Consider the following 22,732-nt stretch of genomic DNA (forward strand, 5'->3'; position numbering starts at 1 on the left):
AGGCGACCCATCCTTGATCTGGTAGTGATACCAAATTAGGACAATCTTGAATTTCAAGCTTCTCAAGTAATGTGAGGTTTCCAATCCCTTCTTCTGGCACATATTCTATATCCTCAACGCCCCTAATCTCCAGATTTGTTAATTTGTAAGAGGGAACAAAGAAGGAGGGAAGGACCTTCCAGCTGCTTTTCTGTAACCGCAGTTCATAAAGATTTGGGTACAGCGGCATGGAAGATAGGTTAGGACAACCATATATAGATAAAATAGAAAGACAAGGAAATGAAGAAGCTGAAGCTGAAGCTGTTTCATTCCTCCACCATCCCTTGAGATTAGGGCAATCAATTAGAGAAAGCTTCTCTAAGGAGGGAAAGAAGGTCGTCGATGGAGAAGCAGCTGACATCATCATCACATCACCGGCGAAGTCCTTGACCTTGTCTTCTGCAGATATGTGCTCCAAATTCCTTAACTCGTTAAGATAAAGACTCTTAAGAAAAGGTAAATGATCCAACGGTGGAAGATGTTGGCATCTATCACAGTGAGACAATCTGAGATTAACAATATTTGTGAGAGAATGAAACCAACTCGCAAACCTCGCACCCGGGTATCCGTTCAAGACTAACTCTTTTAGACTCGAATGGGGCTGCAGCGCTTCCATTGACTTTATAATTACATCACTCTCCTCCGCATCATTATTTTCTCTTTCAATGTCCATCCAATATAAAGCCAACGAATAGAGATGTCTTTTCTCCTTCAAAACTGCACAATCATAATTCAATTCTGACACCATATCTTGCTCGCACCTCAAAATTTTGATTTTCAACTCTCCTCTTAAATTCTTCAGCTTTCCCAACTCACTGAGCCCTGCACTGTCCCTCAACATGGATTTGTTTTCACTCAAAACAAATGTATTCAAAGTACGAAGATGAGTCAATTCACCCAATCCACGAGGAATCCAAGCCAAGTCGTCACAATTTGCCAAAATGAGATGTCTTAAGTTGATCAATTTCTTGATATCTCTAGGCAATTCCAAAAGAGACTCACATCTTGAGAGATCTAGTGTTTCCAAATTTTGAAGTTTCACTATCCAATTTGGAAGTCTGTTAATGGGATTTCTACTAAGATCAAGATATCTTAAATGTATCATTTTCCTAAGACATTTTGGCAATTTTATAATGTCCAATCCATCCAAACTCAACATACGCAATGACTTAAAATTTGAAGCAATTGTAGCACAAAATGACTTATGGAATGATTTTCCCCACCACTCTTGTCTTAAGAAAAGAAAAGTCAGGCGGGAACAAACTACAATAAGCAAAACAATGTTTCAAATGTGATGGAAGAACATCATAACTCAGCTGAAGTGTTGGTAAAATATCATTTTCTTCTTGCCTTATTGTTGAAAGCTTGTTATTCTTGAAAGCCGACCACTCAGTTTCTGGATCTCTAGTGTACATCATCCGTCCTATGGTCCTTATAGCAAGCGGAACCCCTTTACATTTTCTAGCAATCTCCTCCCCAAGGGCCTTAATGGTTGAACTCGTTGGCTCTTTTCCATCTTGGAATGCCATTTTCTTAAACAAATACCAAGACCGCTCTTCACTTAAACCCCTTAACTTATATGGTTTAGATGCGTCTGTTATTTTTGCAATTGTTTCACTACGAGTAGTTATTAGTATTTTACTACCCTTTCCACCACCCATCAACAAGTTTTGCAAGCCAAACCATTTTTCACGATTATCATTCCATACATCGTCCAACACAAGGAGGTATCTCTTCCCATCTATTATTTTCCTCAGTTCTTTTTGCAACTGATCAATCTCAAGGCTTTTGACTATGTCATTAGTTGCAGATTGAATGATTTTCTTAACAAGTATATCCAACTCAAATACATTTGACACACATATCCACATTTTCAGCTCAAAATGCTTCTCAACCATCTCATCGTTTAAAACTAGTTGGGCAAGTGTAGTTTTTCCCAATCCTCCAAATCCAACTATGGAAATCGATGAGACATTCTTTGTAGGGATGGGATCCAAATCCAACAAAAGTTGAATAATTGCTCTTTTATCTTCATCTCTCCCTATTATATTATCCTCGCGGACAAATGAGTGGGTGACCCTCTCTCTTATTACAAATCGTGCATCTTCGTGGTTCACTTGTAATTGACCAAATGTTCTATTCGAGGTAATCTCATGAAGTCTCTTGTCAAGATCTTTTATCGTATGACCAATTTTCAGCCCAAAAACAAGCTGGTTTGAGCTAGAGAAGAAGTTGCGTACCTGCTTTGACACTATATTATTTCCGGGCACCATTTGTCTCCACTGAGCTTCAGTATAAAACTCATCGAGCACGTCATCAGCTTCATAAACTGCATCTTCTACGCTTTGGAGCCACACTTTGACTTCATTATTGTTGGCTTGTTTTTGCTCAGCATCAAGAAGAACAGCTTGGAGTTGGGCAACTTTCTCCTTCAGCTTTTGGAGGTCATCTTTGACACTCCAAAGCAATGCAATCTCTTGGAAAACAAGGAAGCCTAACCTTCCAATGATCCCTTCTGCAACGTTGAAGAGTACTCCTTCTGCCATCGCTTTGATTTAGAGTAAAAGAGGTGAATTAAAGTAAAACTTGAAGAAGTGTTTCGAATTCTAATTCCTCGTTGCTAGTCTTTATATATACGGCAAAACCATTACTAACGACAAGCTGGAATTCACTATCAAAAAACTGACGTGCACAACACAACTAACCTATAAAATATAGGGCTCTTTAGTTTTAACCCATAAAAAACTTAACTAATTTGGAAGAAAGATAATTAATTTTACTTAATTAATATAAAACCAAAGCCACATAATTTTACCAAAAGGACATCCAACAACCCTAAAATTACTACATGTGCCATTGTGCTTAACTGTCAAATACAGTTTAACCCTAAGAAGAAGGGTAGAATTGTCTTATCAATTGTTATTTTTTACCTGGCCCAACGAATCTAGGCCTCTCTTTGGGCTAATCTAAAATAATAGTTTTTTCCTAGGTATTAAAACTAAAACCAAAATATCCAATATCTTACAAACTAATTAATAAAGTTAATTATGTCTAAAACCTAATTTTTCTTAAAATATAATATGATAGGAAGTTTACGTTTTTTCAGTTTTTTGTGTTTGCTCAAATTGTTTAGTTGACGTTCTTTTAGTTGACTTTGATAGATAGGACAAGTCGATAAGGTGCCAGCTGGGTCGTTGGCATTATGTTTGATATTGTTAGAATTAACGTCAATATTTTCATTTCAATATATTAGTGTGAGATTTACAGCTCAACAACATGTACTAAAATATTTAGGGTAAGACAAAAGCAACTTTGGCGTAACAATATATAGACAGATGACCTCAGAGCGAGTGTCATTTTATTTAATTGGCGTTATCTCAATATCTTTATACATGCTTCAATAGAAAACAGGTTTTAAATGCAAACGTATGCTTCATTATAAACAACTCAAAATGCAAGATGGTGATGAAAACATGCATTTTAAAAAGTATATGTGGTAGTTTAAATGTAAGGATCATGGCATTATTTGACTTAATTGTTTATTATTTTTTTATTTTTCTTGCTCTACCATATGCTGCAGGTCATTTGAATCCAAAATTATTTATCAAGTTGTAATTGTCATTAACTACTCTAATTATATTTTCTTAAACAAGTAACAGAAGTGGAGAGAAAGACATTATGATTTATATATATGAGTATTTAATAAGTAACAAATAAAAAATAAAAAATATACTATTTGTTTGTAAGTGTCATGCTATTTTTTTAACTATAATATGTATTTTCGTATATTTTTAATTACGCTTTGGCAGATCCATAATTGAAAGCTCATGGAGTAATGTGAGGTTGCCGATCAATCTGAATTTAATTCATTAATATAAGCCATCACAAACGACATCAATTTCAAAACCTATAAGGAAATTTGAGAGTTACAATTACCTAAATTCATCACATGTACAATTGAGTCACTTGTATGATCAAAGTCAGGATGCCTCAGTTTCTTCTTTTAATCACTGCATATCCATGAAAGAAAAATAAGAAACAAAACCGAATGTTATTATCATGTCAACATACCAACAACAAAACAATGTTAGGATCAAGGGCTCATCATCTAATACATACATACCACTTTGTTGGTGACCTGCTGTTGCACAATCACAAGAGTTTTTAGTGCACTGACCCAACCCTTAAAGATCATAAAATGGACCTGAAAAAGAAGAAAATGAACAAGCTGAGGTTGGTTGCCATTTGAATGAAAATGTGAATGCAAAAGAAAGAAATTAGTTAGAAAAACGCACCGGGCTATAGACCAATGTGAAAGTCTGGAATGTGAGCAATCTTGGACCAGTCTTCACCTGTTTCTCTCTGGCATCTTTGCTTTAAGATGGGGCAACGCTTAATTCTCAAATTTTTTAATGAGGCGAGGCAACGAAACCCTTCTGGGAGTGATGCCAAATTTGTTGGAGGAATGATCACAAAACTGAAGTGTATGATGGAAATATAAAGTGAGGCAGAGAGTGTTTCTAAAATAGAGAATTAGACAAACTGATTTTTATTAACTTCTTCGATATCTCACAGCAGCCTATATCATTGGCTATATATAATAACACTCAGACCCTTTTATATACAGACATAACTCTTAACTTCTAAAGAGATACAACTCTTCCTAAACATAACTTTTCATCAAGAGACACAACTCTACTTTAACAACTGATACAAATGTATTACGTTTAACAAAATTAGGGCAATCCCGTATCAAAAGAAACTGAAGTGATTTGAGGTTGCCCATCCCTTCTGGTAGTGACGCCAATTTCGGGCAATGCCAAATAGTGAGATTAACAATATTTGGGAGAGAATGAAACCAACTCGCAAACCCCGCACCCATATAGTCCTTCAGGGTTAACTCTTTTAGACATGAATGGGGCTGCAGCGCTTCCGTTGACTTAATAATTACATCACTCTCCTCCTCAACCACATCACTATTTTCACTCTCGATGTGCATCCAATGTAAAGTCAATGAATAGAGATGTCGTTTCTCCTTCAAAACTGCACCATCATAATTCAATTCTGACACCATATCTTTCTTGTACCTCAAATTTATGATCTCCAACTCTCCTCTTAAATCATTCAGCTTCCCCAACTCACTTAGCCCTGCACAGTCCCTCAACATGAATTTTTTTTCACTCAAAACAAATCTACTCAAAGTACAAATACTACTACATTTTAGTATTTGCGCGACGAATCCAATTTCGTCGCGCAAACTAACATATAGTCACACAAATAAAAGCGCGACAGAAAAATCGTCGCGCATAATTTGTCGCGCAAAGGTCGTGAAGAAAGACTTTGCGCGACAGATTTTATCACTCGTCGCGCATTTTGGTGCGACGGTTATCCTTCGTTACACAGAAGGTTCAAAGACGACGGAATCATTCGTCGCACAAAATTACGCGCGACGAAAGTAGATTCGTCGCCACAACAATGCACGGCGAATAGTTTTCGTCGCGCAAGACGTCTCGTAGACATTTGCGGCACAAGAGTTCATCGTCGCGCAATTCGGTACACGTATTGCGAGACGAAACTATGTTGTCGCGTAACATTTTGCGCAACGGTAAATTGCGTCGCGCTGTACGTGCCCACAAATTTTGCGCGACGCAATATTGTTGTCGCGGTAATCTATTTTAGCGACGAAAACTTTCGTCGCGCAAAAATAATTATATGTATTTAAAAAAATGAAACATTATTTTTTCGGAATATATAAATTTGCGCGACGACAAACCTTTCGTCGCGCAAAATTAATATATAATTATAATATTACTTTTGTTTTATTTTATAAAAAAATAAATTTGGTTTTTTTTTTTGGGTAATAAAATGAAATTCCAATAATAAAAAAATTTAAGTAAATAAAAAATTTATTATATAAAATAAATGTATGCTACAAGAGAAAGATTTATAAAATAATTACGAAAATAAAAAAACTAATCGAATAATGTTCCAAAATCTACATTATCGTCTGGCACATGCGGTTCAGAGGTCTGGGGGTCTACAGGGGCCGGCATCTGGTGGGGATGCTCGGGATGGACGGGCTCGGAGGTCGGCGCATCAAAATGACCGGACTGGAATGCCGGACTGTGCGAGGGACTGCAGAATGACCGACATCTGGCTCAGAAGAGTGGCCACCTGTGCTGTCAAAGCAGTGACCTGACTGTTTGACTGCGCTGATGAACGGGGTCTGGGTTCCCTCCGCCTGGCATTCCCCATCCCTCGACAATATGTCCCCGGTCTCCTCCCTAGAGTCTGATCCAATGTCTCCGTCAAGATCTGAAACCCAGCATCCTGTGGAGGATCCACAGACTCGATCGGAGTATCGGGAGGAAGTTGGGAGGCGGACTCCTGAAGAACCAACTGGCTCCTCTCCACCATCGTCGTCTGTTTAGCATAACATAAAATATAAATTCAAACATTCATATAATAACCTTTAAAGTTGAATGCGTAACATAAGAATTAAAATTAAATAATACTTACATGAAGGGACTCGGCCAACTCATTCCCAGGTCGAACATAAACGTCGCCAAAGACGTCGATCTCTGGGAATTTGGACCCCCCCTAAATTGAACAAAAGAAGAAAAATATTAGAACGAAAAAATAAATTAAGAATAATGAAAAAGTAAAAAATTAAATAAAAATTATTTTATTATTACTGACGCCGTGCATCCATCCTATAGGAGAAGGGCCTGGAACCCGAATGATGGAGAAGAGTCTTCTTCTTCCTATTGCCCTTATTGACTTTGGCTTTATTCTGTTATACAAAAAATAAAACGTATTAGTTGAAATTGAAATTAAATATAAAAAATTAAAAAAACATTAGTAAGAAAATAAAATAAAATATAAAAAAATTACCACAAAAGCGGGCGCCTGAAAATGAGCGCAGAGCCACGCCCAACTATCCTCCCGCCCCTCAAGCTCTTTCGGGCAACCCTCTTGAAGAGCGACTTGCGGATCATCAAACGCCTCAAAATGGTGGTGCAAGTCGCTCTTCCACTGTTTGTACCTCTCAGAGAAGAGTCTGTTGACGTACGCCAACGACTCTTCGTCAAGGTCCTCCAAGTTGTAGTTCGTCTGCAATAAATTAATTACATACATTTAAATAATATAAATATAACGTTTGAAAGAAAAAGAATGAAAAGGCCTACATACCGACAACTGGCCGCGAACCTCATTCTTGGTCTCGTCAGGCATCACCTTCCAAGACTTCCATTGCATCGGGCAATAGCTCCGAATGACATGACCAATGTCGTGGGCCAAGGAGCTATGCAACTCCGCCGTCGGTGCAGCCCGATGTCGCTCGTCGTATCCGATGTTGATACGACTGTTGGTCCCCCGGGTGACCTTCGCCGTCTTCAATTGCCGACACGGCCCTCGGGTGTTCTTCTTGGCTGCAAAGAAAGATGACATGAATGTTAAATAAATAACAAATTTAACAATAAAATACACACACACAAAAAAACAAAAACAAGAAATAAAAAAAAAATTAACTGGAGAAAAAGGAAAGCTATACCTGGCTGTGACCCCGACGCATCAGTGGATGTGGTGTCGGTGGTGCTGGCGGGCCGATGACGCCGCCTGGCGCTAACAGGCTGCGCCACTGATGACGCTGATGAGGCAGGCGCCTGGGACCCCGCAGGTCCAACTGCCAAGTGGTCCATCAGTGCTGGCGCAGTGGCAGCAGATGCTGGAGCAGTGCAGCAGATGTCGGCTGAGTCGGGGGCTCCGAACTCTGCGTGGTCGTCACCGCCCTACGACGTCTAATCAGGTCTGACATCTGCACAATTTCATTAATACACATACAAATTAATAAAATATACGAATATTTGAAAACACATACAATTTTATTCAGATTATTGACCTAGGGTTTGCGAGTTCGGAGTATCCAGGACTCCGATCCACGATCCGTCGAATCCTAGACGATCCAAGAAATACAAGGTACACCATACGTGAGTTTGAGTTCGATCCAACGGTCCGAACATAACAACCCCGGAAATCGCACAATAGGCAAAATCCGTTCGAGACTCAAACGGTAACCAAATTCCAATCCGAAAACACCTACGCGCTCGTGACAACTAGGGGATTGCACTGGGACCCAATGCATGACTGCTACAGTAACCCACCCGCCACCACACGCGCCGGCAGCATGTGGGTATCCAAAGCGATACCAATCGCCAAAAAATTCTAAAAACTAAGGGCCAAGGTTCCTACCCTAGGTTCAAAACATCAATTGGAGCCACTTTTGTTCTCGGACATACCCCGAAAAATGGCCGGAAGTGGCCGGAATTGAAAATCAAAATCCGGCCGAAACTTAGGGTTTCAAATTAAGCGGCCTAGCGCAACAATCCAACAAATCCTACCCAACCATCAGCTAAAGCATGAAAAATAGGACAGAAACCATACCTGAGGTGGCGGAATTGGTCGCCGGAGGAGGGAGAATCACGGCGGAGCAGATTCGATGCAAACCGAAGAAATCTGGCGGCTGGCTCGACGGTGACGGCGGGGGAGCTCCGGGGTACCACCAATGTAGCGGGCGCGGTCCAAATCCACCGGGGTAGGAGGCTGTGGTGACGGCGGGGAGAGAGACGGTGGAAAAAAAAAGTTTCAGAAATCTGGGGAAGAATGAGGCCATCGCGTGGTTTCTGAAATTTTATTCATTTTTGCGCGACGAAGTCACGAAAACGTCGCGCAAGAAATTTTAAATGGCTTTTGCGCGACGAAAAAAAAGTGTGTTCCGTCGCGCAATGTCTTTAATCCGCCAAAATTTGGTAAAAGGGTAGTTTTTGCGCGACGTAAAATAGAATTTGTCGTCGCGCAATGTTGGCAGTCCGCCAAAATTTGGGATTTTGGGTTTAGCGGGCGAGATTGAAATCTTGCGCAATGCATGACAATGTATTTCGTCGCGCAATGTTGGCAGTCTGCCTAAATTTGGGATTTAGGGTTTAGCGGGCGAGATTGAACTTTTGCGCGACGCATGACAATGTAATTCGTCGCGCAGTGTTGGCAGTCCGCCCAAATTTTGGTCCTAGGGTGTAGCGCGATAAATTGAACACTTGCGCGACGCCTTACGTTATGTCGTCGCGCAATGATGTCAATGGCCAGATTTTGGGTCCTAGGGTTTAACGGGAGAAATTGATAACTTGCGCGACGCCTAACATTATATCCCGCGCAATATCTTGCAAAAAACTCGCAAAAAAATGTAACCCTCCAAAGAGAAAGGGCTGGCTGAGATTGCGCGATGAGTACCTACAGCGTCGCGCAAAACCTCGCAAAAAATTTTCACTAAGTGTCCAAGGAGGAAGAGAGTGAAAGGTGAAAGTTCTGGCTGATATGGCGCGACGAATTGGAATTTGTTCGTCACGCAATGTCCTGCAAAAAACTCGCAAAAAAATGTAACCGTCCAAAGAGAAAGGGCTGGCTGAGATTGCGCGACGAGTACCTACAGCGTCGCGCAAAACCTCGCAAAAATTTTTCACTAAGTGTCCAAGGAGGAAGAGTGTGAAAGGTGAAAGTTCTGGCTGATATGGCGCGACGAATGGGACTTTGTTCGTCGCGTAATGTCTTGCAAAAAACTGGCAAAAAAATGTAACCGGCCAAAGAGAAAGGGCTGGCTGAGATTGCACGACGAGTACCTACAGCGTCGCGCAAAACCTCGCAAAAAATTTTCACTAAAGGTCCAAGGAGGAAGAGTGTGAAAGGTAAAAGTTTTGGCTGATATGGCACGACGAATGGGACTTTGTTCGTCACGTAATGTCTTGCAAAAAACTCGCAAAAAAATGCAACCGTCCAAAGAGAAAGGGCTGGCTGCGATTGCACGACGAGTACCTACAGCGTCGCGCAAAACCTCGCAAAAAATTTTCACCAAGTGTCCTGGGAGGAAGAGTGTGAAAGGTGAAAGTTCTGGCTGATATTGCGCGACGAATAAAAGGAACGTCGCTCAAGTTCGCCTTCTGTAAACGAGAAAACGTTTTTCACCAAGTGTTGAAGGAGGAAGCGTGACAACTGGACTTGTATTCGTCGCGCAACCCCGTCCTAGGCAGGCCTTGTGCGACCAAACACGTCTATTTGTCGCGCAAACCTTATACCCTAAACCCTAAACCATAAACCGCAGAAACCCTAAACCTGAAACTAGTTTTCATGATCCAAACGGCAAACTTGTTTTTTTTATACTTCAAGATCGTATATGCCGAAAATCGAAAAAAACAAACATTAAGAGATCAAGTAACAGGACGAAACTTTTCGACGGTTGTAAATGAAAAGTCATGATTTAACGGTTATTTTAGCTCTGATTTGTATGATTTTTTACAGCTACTTTTCTTTACCCTATATGAATACAATTACTGAATTTGATCTTCAATTTCAGATGTTTACACTAGGGTGATACGACATAATGTTATGTTATATTTAACGAAAGTATAAGTAAACTATTCATTGTTGGTGAATATATGGTTTTGATGGCAAACGCATTCTACGAAAGTAGTTTCAGCAATCCAGCCGTCAAACTTGTTTATTTGTACTTCGAGATCTTAGACCCCAAAAATCGAAAAAAAAAAACATTCGGAGATCAAGTAACGGGACAAAACTTTTGAACGGTTATAAATGAAAACTCATGATTTAACGGTTATTTTAACTCCGATTTTGATGAATTTTTACACCTACACTCCATGACCCTATATGAATACAATGAACTAACTCGATCGTCAATTTCAAATATATATGTGTATATATAATATATATTATAAAATAATATATATTTGCGCGACGAACATATGTTTATCGTCGCGCAAACTTTCATCGCGTGACGGAAGACACTTTGTCGCGCAATTATTTAACTTCACGCGACTAGTGTATTTTGGGTCGCGCAAACTTTGCACGACGAGGTTTTCTTCGTCGCGCAAAAATTGCACGACGATGTGCACTTCGTCGCACAAGGGTTTTCAGTTTTGAAAAATGTTTATTGTCAATAATTTTCAAACTTTGTATAAAAATGTTTGGATATATTTATTTATCAATGTTTTATAACAAATTTTGTATCATTTTCATTTTGTAAATGTGTTTTGTCAAAAAAAAAAAAATTAAAATTTATTATTAAAAGGGTTTGGATATATTGATTTACCAATGTTTTATAACTAAATTTATTTGAATAATGTTTCAGTTGTCCACATATATAAGATTTGGATATTTGTACTACATATATTCAAACATTTGTATTACACAAAGTCTGTACACAAACATAATAAAATTACAAAAAATTTAATTATTCATCATCTGAACTATAATAACTTTCGTTATCGTCGCTATCATCACTTTCGGTCTCCCAATCCTCCTCCTCCTCCTCTACTATAACTACATCATCTTCGCTGCTCGGGCCCACTGCAACATCGAATCTTGGAAGATCCCCGAGGTCAATTGTAATTGACTGAATCGGTATTTCGATTGAAGACACTCCTTGAATTTGAAACGGTTCTTGTATAACATGTGTATCTCGAAGTGTATCCGCATCATTTTCCATTGATGATTCTAAACGTTGGTCAGCCACATTGTCGACGTCGTTGTCAGTTAGGTCTAGTTCTGGTATAGCATACACGTTCCTATGATCCATCTTCTGAACAACTTTCCAACTGCTCCCGGCTTTAGGGTCATCTAGATACACAATTTGTGTTGCCATGTTCGCCAAAATGTAAGGGTCGTCATCATACCAAGTTCTGTTAATGTTCACAGATAGTAAGCCATGGTCGATTTTAACACTTCCCGGCCTATTTGGGTTGCTATCAAACCATCGACACTTAAACATGATCACTTGGTATCGATCTTTGTAAAGCAATTGAACGACATTTGTGAGTTTGCCATAGAAATCAATGTTCGTACTTTCGCCTCCACCTGGGACATGGACACCGCTGTTTTGCGTACACAACTTGTCATCTCGTGCAGCCCCCAAAAATTTAACACCGTTAATATAACAACCCGAAAACAATTCAGCGCGAATCGGGCCGAAGGCCAAGTTATATAACTCATCACTGTAAGTGGGGGAATTCGATGATTTCAACTTATTCACCTAATATAATAGAAAACCATTCACATGTTAGTCTGATAAAATTAAATACTAAAATTTATATTTGTCAAATACAAAACACTTATAACTTACAGATTCCAAAAACCATTGTGGAAACAATTCACGTTGTTTCTGGGCAACTAAATGTGATGGATGTTCTCGCTTCATCATCTCTTCATGCTCATCTAAGTATGCCATTATCTCATCACAATTGTTCAGTACGAACCAATGCGCTACTTCCATGTCATTTGTAGAAAACGACTCTCCTCGTCCAGGATCTCCAAAGGGCCGTGCGCTTTGGGCAAAAACAGAAAGTTTTTCCTTTCTCATACCTCCGTCGTTATTACGCTGAGGACGATTGAAAGCCGTCTCCACATCTTTTAAATACATTCCACAGAAAGTAAGCGACTCATATTGAACCCAAGCCTCTACAATTGATCCTTCGGGCTTCGCCCTGTTGCGTACACTTTTTTTCAGCTCTCCGAGAAGCCTGTCAAAATAAAAAGATATGATACAAATTAGCAAGCCTGTGATAATGATGCATACACAAACGAAAAGGATTATATACCTTTCTATTGGATACATCCAGCGATAGTTGACAGGACCAGCAAGCAATGCCTCTTTTGGCAAGTGAACCATCACGTGCATCATACTTGTGAAGAAAGCTGGAGGAAATATCATCTCAAACTTGCATAGGACTTGGACAATGTCATGGCGCAACTGCAATATGTCTGTCTTTCGCAATGTTTTTGCCGTCAGTTGGGAAAAAAAATCTGGACAACAACATGATTGGCTTCACAACATCTTCCGGCAATAGATGTCGAATACCCACAGGAAGTAGGCGTTGCATAAACACATGGCAGTCATGGCTCTTAAGTCCAGTAAATTTACCCCCGTCAACATTCACGCAACGTGCGATATTAGAAGCATACCCATCAGGAAACTTTACAGACGATACAAACTTTAGAAACTCTTTTTTGTCATTCGGTTTCATAGAAAAGAATGCAAGATCCCTTCTAGCTTTATCACTGTCCCTGTTCATCCATAATCCCCTTCGTATGCCCATTCTTTCCAAATCAAGACGGGCTTTGATTGTGTCCTTTGTCTTGCCCTCGATATCTAGAATCGTGCCCACCAATGTGTCAAATACATTTTTCTCAACATGCATCACATCTAGATTGTGCCTCAATTTGAGTTTCGACCAATATGGGAGCTCAAAAAACATAGGCTTGTGAGTCCAGTTCATATGTGTAGAAGGTCTGGTCCGACTAACTGTTTTTCCGAACGGAGCAAAATCCAAACGGTTAAGCTGTTCCAAGATCTCATCACCGGACCATTCTCTAGGTCTGAGGCGACGCTCTGTGTTCCCGTCGAACTCTTTATCTTTTTCCCGCCACTCGTGGTCCCATGGCAACCATCTCCGATGACCAAGGTAACAAACTTTTCCTGCGTGCCAACCAGAAGTTACATCTTCCTTGCATACAGGACATGCCATATAACCCTTTGTGCTCCACCCAGAAACCATTGCATATGCTGGAAAATCATTCACAGTCCACATAACTGCTGCCCGCAAAGTGAACATCTTCCCAGTTGATTTATCGTACGTGCGAACACCGTTTGTCCATAAATCCTTCAGCTCATCAACCAGCGGCCTTAAGTAAACATCGATTGACCTCCCAGGATCCTCAGTTATCAAAACAGTCATCATCATGTATTCTTTTTTCATGCATTTCCAAGGCGGCAAATTATATGGGAATACGAAAATCGGCCAAGTGCTGTGGTGTTGGTTTAGAACCCCATACGGATTGAATCCGTCAGTGGCAAGTCCTAATCTCACATTTCGGGGATCAGCAGCAAACTCGGGGAACGTTCGATCGAACTCTTTCCATGCCTCCCCATCTGCAAGATGCCGCATTACATCATCGTCTACCCGTTTTTCCTTATGCCATCTCATGTCTGTTGCAGTGTGCGTCGACATATACAATCGCTGCAACCTAGGTTTCAGGGGCAGATAACGCATCACTTTTTGTGGGATCTTAGTCGTTCTATTCTGAGATGTCATTTTGAACCTCGACTCATTGCATATAAGGCATGTATCCAACGTTTCATGCTCCTTGTAGAATAACATGCAATTATTTTTGCAGGCATGAATTTTTTCATAACCCAATCCAAGACCATTCAACACCTTCTTTGCCTGTTTATGATCTTTCGGCAAACAATTGTCCGTCGGAAGCATTCTCTTGAAAACCCCCAAAAAATAATCGAAACACAGGTTCGACATACGATACTTTATTTTTCCGTGCATTAGCTCTACAATGGCCGTGAGAACGGAAAAGCTCTCGCACCCCGGGTATAACTCTTGGTTTGCATTTTTTAACAGTTTTTCATATTGTTCAAACTCCGCGTTGTCTATTGGTGTTGGCACGTCATCTTCCCTTTCGTTATTGATGTTGGTCGATGCAAATGGAAAAACATCCTCTATAATATCCATGACTTGATCATTAGGATCCACAATAGGTTCAACACTGTCCATTCTTGTGGCATTTGAAGACGAAGCATGGTCTAATTGTTCCCCATGAAGGTTCCAAATGCTATATGTCTCAATCATTCCATTCCTTACTAAATGAAATCCAACATTTTCAATTGTCTCCCACAACGTGTTATTACACCTCCTACAAGGACATCGGATTCTAGTTGCACCCGGGTTCTGTCTACGTGCAAACTCAATAAAATCCTCGATTCCATCCAAGTATTCGTCTGAGCATCTATTCGGGTTCTGTATCCACCTTCTGCTCATAATTCCTGAAACCATAATCACAACATAACAATCACAACAACTTCATACGAAGTTATAATGTCACCTTATGCCTCCGGTAAGGGCCCTATCCCATTCGGGAATGCATAGTTCTATCACGTAACCTACGGCTACATGAGATTAGATTTCGACATGGATGAATTTCGGCAGCATCTCGATACAGTTCTTGAGGTGGGCATAGGTATTAATACCTACGTACCACCCGAAGAACGTACCGAGATGACACCGAAATCTCCACAATCGAAACCTAATCATGTAGCCGTAGATTACGTGACAACACTATGCATTACCAAACTGTCCAAATAGTGGGACAATTCAAGAATTAATTGGACCGCAGTCATGCTTTACGCATCCATGTACGAAATCCAACTAATCTCGAACGGGAAACTAAATGTTACTAAACATACAAATAAAAGTACGAAGTTAATTTCAATTAACTTCGTACATCACAACACATTGTGCTACATCACACACAATTTAACAACATAATATAAATATAACTTCAAAAAAAAAAATGTACACATAACAAACTAACTTTAACATTTTTAATATATAAAACGAATAAAATACCTTCTCAATCGTTCTCCACCAATCGCTAATTACAAATATCCCTAACGAGAACAAAATTAATAGCGTTAGTACGAATTTACATTAATACTTAAAAAGTAACAACAACAAATACTTACCCGATGAACGTACTGAACTTTCAGCAGAGACAGCAGCAGAGAGGTTGAGAGAGAGGCAGAAAGGAAATTTTTTTCCTTTCTGCCTCTGCAATGGCAGAGTTCTGATATGAAGACGAAGGACTTTGCGCGACGAAGAACATAGTTTGTCGCGCAAACTACCGTCGCCCAAAACCATTTTTCCGTCGCACAAATCGAGTTTTTTCGTCGCGTAAAAACTTGTCGACAAAAAAATTTTTGCGCGACGTAAGATGTTTGCGTCGCACAAGATTTTGTCACGCAAATTCTTGTCCTCGTCGCCCAAAAACAAAATTCCGTCGCGTAACAAATATTTTTCATCGCGCAAGAATGTACCGACATCTCCTTTACGCGACGAAATATGTTTCGTCGCGCAAACTAATATATGCCTCTCAATTATTTTGGCCCCAAATTAAAAATATCCTTCGTTTTCTTACGCGACGATAAATTGTTTCGTCGCGCTAAGTTGTCTTTTGCGACGAAAACTGTCGTCGCAAGAGTTTTCGCAGCCAAATCACCTCGCTTTTACGCGACGAAGTATTCCATCGTCGCGCTATGTTTTCTTACGCGACGATTGCTCTCGCCGCGCAAGTATTTGGCGCCAAGAGAATACCCGGGTTTTTTTTTTCCCCATTTGCACGACGAAGTTGTTTATATGTCGCGCTAAGATGTTTTGCGCTTCGAAAACTTTGGTCGCGCAAGTTTTAAATTTTTTGCGCGACGATAAATTTTTTTCGTCGCTTTATTGCGTTTTGCCCGACGAACATGTATTCGTCGCGCAAACTTTTGTCGTGCAAATAGTAAAACGTAGTAGTGAAAGATGAGTCAATTCACCTAATCCACGAGGAATCCGAGCCAATTTATAACATCTTTTCAAAATGAGATGTCTTAAGTTGATCAATTTCTTGATATCTCTAGGCAATTCCACAAGAGACTCACATCTTGAGAGATCTAGTGTTTCCAAATTTTGAAGTTTGACTATCCAATTGGGAAGTCTCTCCATTTCTTTGTTATCACTAAGATCAAGATATCTTAAATGTATCATTTTCCTAAGACATTTTGGCAATTTTGTAATGTCCAATCCATTCAAACTCAACATACGCAATGACTTAAAATTTGAAGCAATTGTAGCACAAAATGACGTACGGAATGACATCCCCCACTCCTTTTGGCCTAGGAAAAGAAAAGTCCTTAGCTTATTATTTGATTCCAGCAAGGATGTTGGTAATTTCCATTTCAACAAATCAACTTCAAAATTGAAAGATACATGAAGAAGACGTTTTGCATCAAAATCAGTCTGATTGACATCTATTATTCTGCTTCCCTCCCCTGCCACTTTAACAGCAAGTTCATTCATGAGATCATGCATTTTACAGCTTTTAATTATACCAAACTCATCTTTTACTTCTTGGAAAAAAGATCTCCAAACTAGTTCGTTATAATATTCATAACCAACATCTTCCAAGCACTCATTAGGATTTGAAGACTTAACGAACCCTTGTGCCACCCACAACCTAATTAAATTCTCTACGGGAATCTCATAATCAGGCGGGGACAAACTACAATAAGCAAAACAATGTTTCAAATGTGATGGGAGAACATCATAACTCAGCTGAAGTGTTGGTAAAATATCATTTTCTTCTTGCCTTATTGTTGAAAGCTTGTTATTCTTGAAAGCCAACCACTCAGTTTCTGGATCTCTAGTGTACAACATCCGTCCTATGGTCCTTATAGCAAGAGGAACCCCCTGACATTTTCTAGCAATCTCCTCCCCAATCGCCTTAATGGTTGAACTCTCTGGCTCTTTTCCTTCTTGGAATGCCATTTTCTTAAACAAATACCAAGACTGCTCTTCACTTAAACCCCTTAAGTTATATGGTTTAGATGTGTCTGTTATTTTTGCAACTTTTTCACTTCGAGTAGTTATTAGTATTTTACTACCTTTACCACCGCCCATCAACAAGTTTTGCAAGCCAAACCATTTTTCACGATTATCATTCCACACATCGTCCAACACAAGGAGGTATCTCTTCCCATCTATTATTTTCCTCAGTTCTTTTTGCAACTGATCAATCTCAAGGCTTTTGGCTATGTCATTAGTTGCAGAGTGAATGATTTTCTTAACAATTATATCCAACTCAAATACATTTGACACACATATCCACATTTTCAGCTCAAAATGCTTCTCAACCATCTCATCGTTTAAAACTAGTTGAGCAAGTGTAGTTTTTCCCAATCCTCCAAATCCAACTATGGAAATCGATGAGACATTCTTTGTAGGGATGGGATCCAAATCCAACAAAAGTTGAATAATTGCTCTTTTATCTTCATCTCTCCCTATTATATTATCCTCGCGGACAAATGAGTGGTTGACCCTCTCTCTTATTACAAATCGTGCATCTTCGTGGTTCACTGGTAATTGACCAAATGTTCTATTCGAGGTAATCTCATGAAGTCTCTTGTCAAGATCTTTTATCATATGACCAATTTTCAGCCCAAAAACAAGCTGGTTTGAGCTAGAGAAGAAGTTGCGTACCTGCTTTGACACTTTATTATTTCCGGGCACCATTTGTCTCCACTGAGCTTCAGTATAAAACTCATCGACCACGTCATCAGCTTCATAAACTGCATCTTCTACGCTTTGGAGCCACACTTTGACTTCATTATTATTGGCTTGTTTTTGCTCAGCATCAAGAAGAACAGCTTGGAGTTGTGCAACTTTCTCCTTCAGCTTTTGGAGGTCATCTTTGACACCCCAAAGCAATGCAATCTCTTGGAAAACAAGGGAGCCTAACCTTCCAATGATCCCTTCTGCAACGTTGAAGAGTACTCCTTCTGCCATCGCTTTGATTTAGAGTAAAAGAGGTGAATTAAAGTAAAACTTGAAGAAGTGTTTCGAATTCTAATTCCTCGTTGCTAGTCTTTATATATACGGCAAAACCATTACTAACGACAAGATCCAGACTGAACAAATTAAGATGCACAACTGCAGAAATTAAGTGAAAAATTAGTTTTAATTAGGATGTGTAAGTCTTATGGCTTATAAAAACATAAATATAAAATATTGAAACAGTATAATTATGCTTGCAAGAAGCACTTACACGGAAGTTCAAATCTGATTCTGCTTGTGAGCAACAAATTTGGACTGAAGAAGTAGAACAACAAAGCTTGAGTCTTCCTATAGTTTTGTTCCACTCTACTTTTTGATCGGGGTCGTTTATTTTTTGTCTGTTTCTGTTCTATTTCGATCAAAGTGACTTTTTAGTTGATATTTTTCATTTTTATTTTCTGCTTGTATTGTATCAAGCAGAAAAGTCACTTTGTTCGAAATAGAACAGAACAAACAAAACAAAACAAAAAAACAAACGACCCCACCAAAAGTAGAGAGGAACAAAACTATAGGAAGACTCCAGCTCAGTTCCACTTCTCCAGTCCAAATTTGTTGTATCATTAACGTTGTTTTATTATATCATTTTGATCAATTTGAAGATTAAGGGCAAGATTTTCACGACAATCGAAATTTTTTATTAGCTTGAAATTACCGATTAAGGGTTCGTTAGAGCTTGCCTTTGAAATGACTACAAGCTGCTTGACAAAAAAATTAGGCTTATAACAAAATTTCTTGTAGATGAACAAAATGAGTAAGAATAATTCTTATAAGAAAGAATAAGGAAATAGTATATATATCAGTCCCTTTTTATTGAGAGATCATTCAAATAATTTTATATATATTTATGATTCTGGTTTGCTTTTATATATAGTTATGGTTTGCTTCTGGCTCTAAGATAAAAATCTAATATGATTCCTTTAACTGCTGCCACCGGCACGTTACATAGAAAAGGGGAAGCTGATAATTGAGTTTTGAATCAATCGTGTGTCTAGTCTATTCTAAGAGCAGTTCTTGAATATCGCTTGTATAAAAGAAAAAAAAAATACATAACAATATATGTAACTAAGCAGACTTGGGAAGGCAGCGAGCCTTTTTTTATTTATAAAATTCATAAATCAGTTTTGAAAAAAAGAATAAAAAATTCTTCAAAGTTTCTTTTGTTGTATCTTGCGAAATAGATGAAGAAAACAGGAAGTCTGAGCAGATAAATACATTCGCTCTTTCTTTGATAAAAAAAATAATACTAATTACATTGCGCAAAACAAATAAAATACAAGAAACTAGAAGAAACAAAATATAAAAGGCACCGAACAGAATAAATCAAAAGTACCTGCAGTTTAAGTATCAGCAGCAGATTTCTTCACGAATTACCAAATACCGAAGGTGTCGCAATGAACAAGAAGGAAAATTTAAAGGCAATACACAGTTACACACTTTTAGAACAAAAGAGATCAAGAGAGCCAGAACCAAGACATAATAATATATATGAAGATGGATGAGTGTGGAAGATGGATGAAACTAATTATGGGTTTGAGAATTTTGAGTTGACGGAAAAGACTCCGAAACAAAGACTGGTAGATAAGGAAAACGCAATGCAAATTCCCCAGCCTTTACATAGAAGAAGTAGAATGCTTATTTACTTTGTTTTGGTCAAAATGAAAAGTAGAAGCTGATAATTGAGTTTTGAATCATTGGAGTGTCTAGTCTATTCTAATGGCCCAGCTCCAGCTCATGCCGCGTCCTTCTGTCTACTTACGTTTGATCCTGACATGGTTTATTTTTAAAATCACTCACATCACACTTGCTTTTGTCCAGCCACATATTATGATTAATTTCACCAATAAATTTTGATGAGGTTGGTCACATATTGCTTCTCCCTCACTCTCAAAAGCAAACCAGAAGCATAAAAATATAAAATATAAAATATTGAAACAGTATAATTATGCTTGCAAGAAGCACTTACACGGAAGTTCAAATCTGATTCTGCTTGTGAGAAACAAATTTGGACTGAAGAAGTAGAACAACAAAGCTTGAGTCTTCCTATGGTTTTGTTCCACTCTACTTTTGATGGGTTCATTTATTTTTGTCTGTTTCTGTTCTATTTCGATCAAAGTGACTTTTTAGTTGATATTTTTCATTTTTATTTTCTGCTTGTATTGTATCAAGCAGAAAAGTCACTTTGTTCGAAATAGAACAGAACAAACAAAACAAAACAAAAAAACAAACGACCCCACCAAAAGTAGAGAGGAACAAAACTATAGGAAGACTATAGCTGAGTTCCACTTCTCCAGTCCAAATTTGTTGTATCATTAACGTTGTTTTATTATATCATTTTGATCAATTTGAGGATTAAGGGCAAGATTTTCACAACAATCGAAAATTTTTATTAGCTTGAAATTACCGATTAAGGTTCGTTAGAGCTTACCTTTGAAATGACTACAAGCTGCTTGACAAAAAAATTAGGCTTATAACAAACTTTCTTATAGATGAACAAAATGAGTAAGAATAATTCTTATAAGAAACAGTACTAAATGAGACAATAATGTGAAAAAAGAAGTAGGAAATAGTATATATATCAGTCCCCTTTTATTGAGAGAACATTCAAATAATTTTATATATATTTATGATTCTGGTTTGCTTTTATATATAGTTATGGTTTGCTTCTGGCTCTAAGATAAAAATCTAATATGATGGGAAAGGCACCTTGAGTGATGCATATAAATAGAGGTCCCTTCCCTTGCAGTCAAGACAAACTCAAACAATTTCTTACCCATCTAGAAAAAGAGTATCAAGGTGTTGCATAAGTGAAGAAGATTCTCTATCAACACGATATCGGATCATGATTAATTTTAGAGTTTAAAAGTTTAGTTAGGAGTTACAATAATTTGATGTGAAAGAACTAATTGATATTGATGAATCTGTATTAGGAAAAAAAAAATGTTCAAAATCAGCTCTAATAGCTTGTAGTTTCACAGCTCTTACCTTTTTATCTCCTCTGAACTCACTTCTTAGAATTTCCCAAGCACCTTTTGCAGTCTTCTCATTTCTGATGCATGGAAAGAGTTCATCTGTTAGTGCTCCTTGAATAAAACTCAAAGCCTTGGCATTTTTTATCTTATCTTCTCTGGAGATAGTAGGTGCTTCCACTGGAATTTGCTCAGCCTCACTCTCTTCATCTCCAGTGCCTTCAGAGCTTGCTTCATGCTCAATATCGGCTGTGGTTGTATTCCAATCTCCACTGCATCCCATAGATCATATGCTATGAGGATAGTCTCCATTTTTACTGACCAATAATCATAGTTTGAACCATTGAACTGTGGAGTTCGTAAATCTCCACCTGCAGAACCTGATCCCACCATTTTGATGTGAGTCTCAATGAACCACACAATAAAAGAGCAACCTTTATCCCTTATAGAGATTTCAGGGAAACCCCCTTTCTCACAGCTCACGCCCCTTCTCAAAAATCAAACTAGGAGCTCTGATACCATGTTAGAATTTGGTATTTAGCTTGCTGGTTTTTGTTGACAGATCTACTGAACAAAATAAACCTTTTTATGAAACGTATGCAGAGAGGAAAAACTCAGAGAGAAGAGAATGTTTCAGTCTATATTTCTTGTATTGCATCGGAGCCAAAAACACTCTATATGCATGACACAAACTGCCAAAAAACAGATCCTAAAAACTAGGACACAAGGACTCATCTCCAGCCATTCAAGGTCATTGGAGGCTATGATTCTTACACCTAGGCTAGAAATCATTACAGCAGAAAGGACTAAGAACAGCTGTCATTCTTAGCTGTAGATTTTCTCAAAATAGTAAGAAAACTAGTCGTTGGATATATCCTAACAGTTATTCTTATGGATGAGAAACTAAGTTCTGAAATACCAAAATAGCAATTGAAAATCACATTTCAATGTGTCATGGTCATGCCTTAGTGAAAATGAAGATTATAGTGATTGAAGAAGTCAAGAGTGTACAATAGCATAAGGCAAGAACTAGAACCAGCAAATCAGTAAATTACTCTTTTTTAAAAATAAATAAATAAATGAAACCACCAATTGCTGTGGTGATTTAGATATTTTATATAAATTAATTCCTGTCCAAATGAACCCTATAATTAACAGTATGATTATTTAACAATGTTGTTTCTTCTTTTTTTTTATTTTTCTTTTTTGTACAATTATATTATTCATATG

At 38.4% G+C, this 22,732-nt stretch overlaps 1 protein-coding gene and 1 pseudogene across 2 annotated transcripts; both read right to left on the reverse strand.

Annotated features, from left to right (window-relative positions):
* Window positions 1-7: 7 nt before the first annotated feature.
* On the reverse strand, window positions 8-2,585 carry LOC117613442 (annotated as a pseudogene). Its single transcript, XR_004583734.1, has one exon. The product of XR_004583734.1 is annotated as a disease resistance protein RGA2-like (transcript).
* Window positions 2,586-4,702: 2,117 nt separating this feature from the next.
* On the reverse strand, window positions 4,703-18,488 carry LOC117613443 (putative disease resistance protein RGA3). Its single transcript, XM_034342045.1, has 2 exons — window positions 16,473-18,488; window positions 4,703-5,254 (listed from the first exon to the last, which is right to left on the reverse strand). Exons 1-2 carry the CDS (start codon window positions 18,486-18,488, stop codon window positions 4,703-4,705), a joined length of 2,568 nt encoding a protein of 855 aa, XP_034197936.1.
* Between the last annotated feature and the right edge of the window lie 4,244 nt (window positions 18,489-22,732).

This window comes from Prunus dulcis, unplaced genomic scaffold (assembly GCF_902201215.1).
Source record: "Prunus dulcis unplaced genomic scaffold, ALMONDv2, whole genome shotgun sequence".
Lineage (NCBI taxonomy): Eukaryota > Viridiplantae > Streptophyta > Magnoliopsida > Rosales > Rosaceae > Prunus > Prunus dulcis.

Coding starts and splice junctions, on each gene's coding strand:
- LOC117613443 (XM_034342045.1), bottom strand. CDS start 18,488: ATGGCAGAAGGAGTACTCTTCAACGTTGCAGAAGGGATCATTGGAAGG. Junction 5,255..16,472: donor CTCGTGGATTAGGTGAATTG/ACTCATCTTTCA, acceptor ATACTAAAATGT/AGTAGTATTTGTACTTTGAG.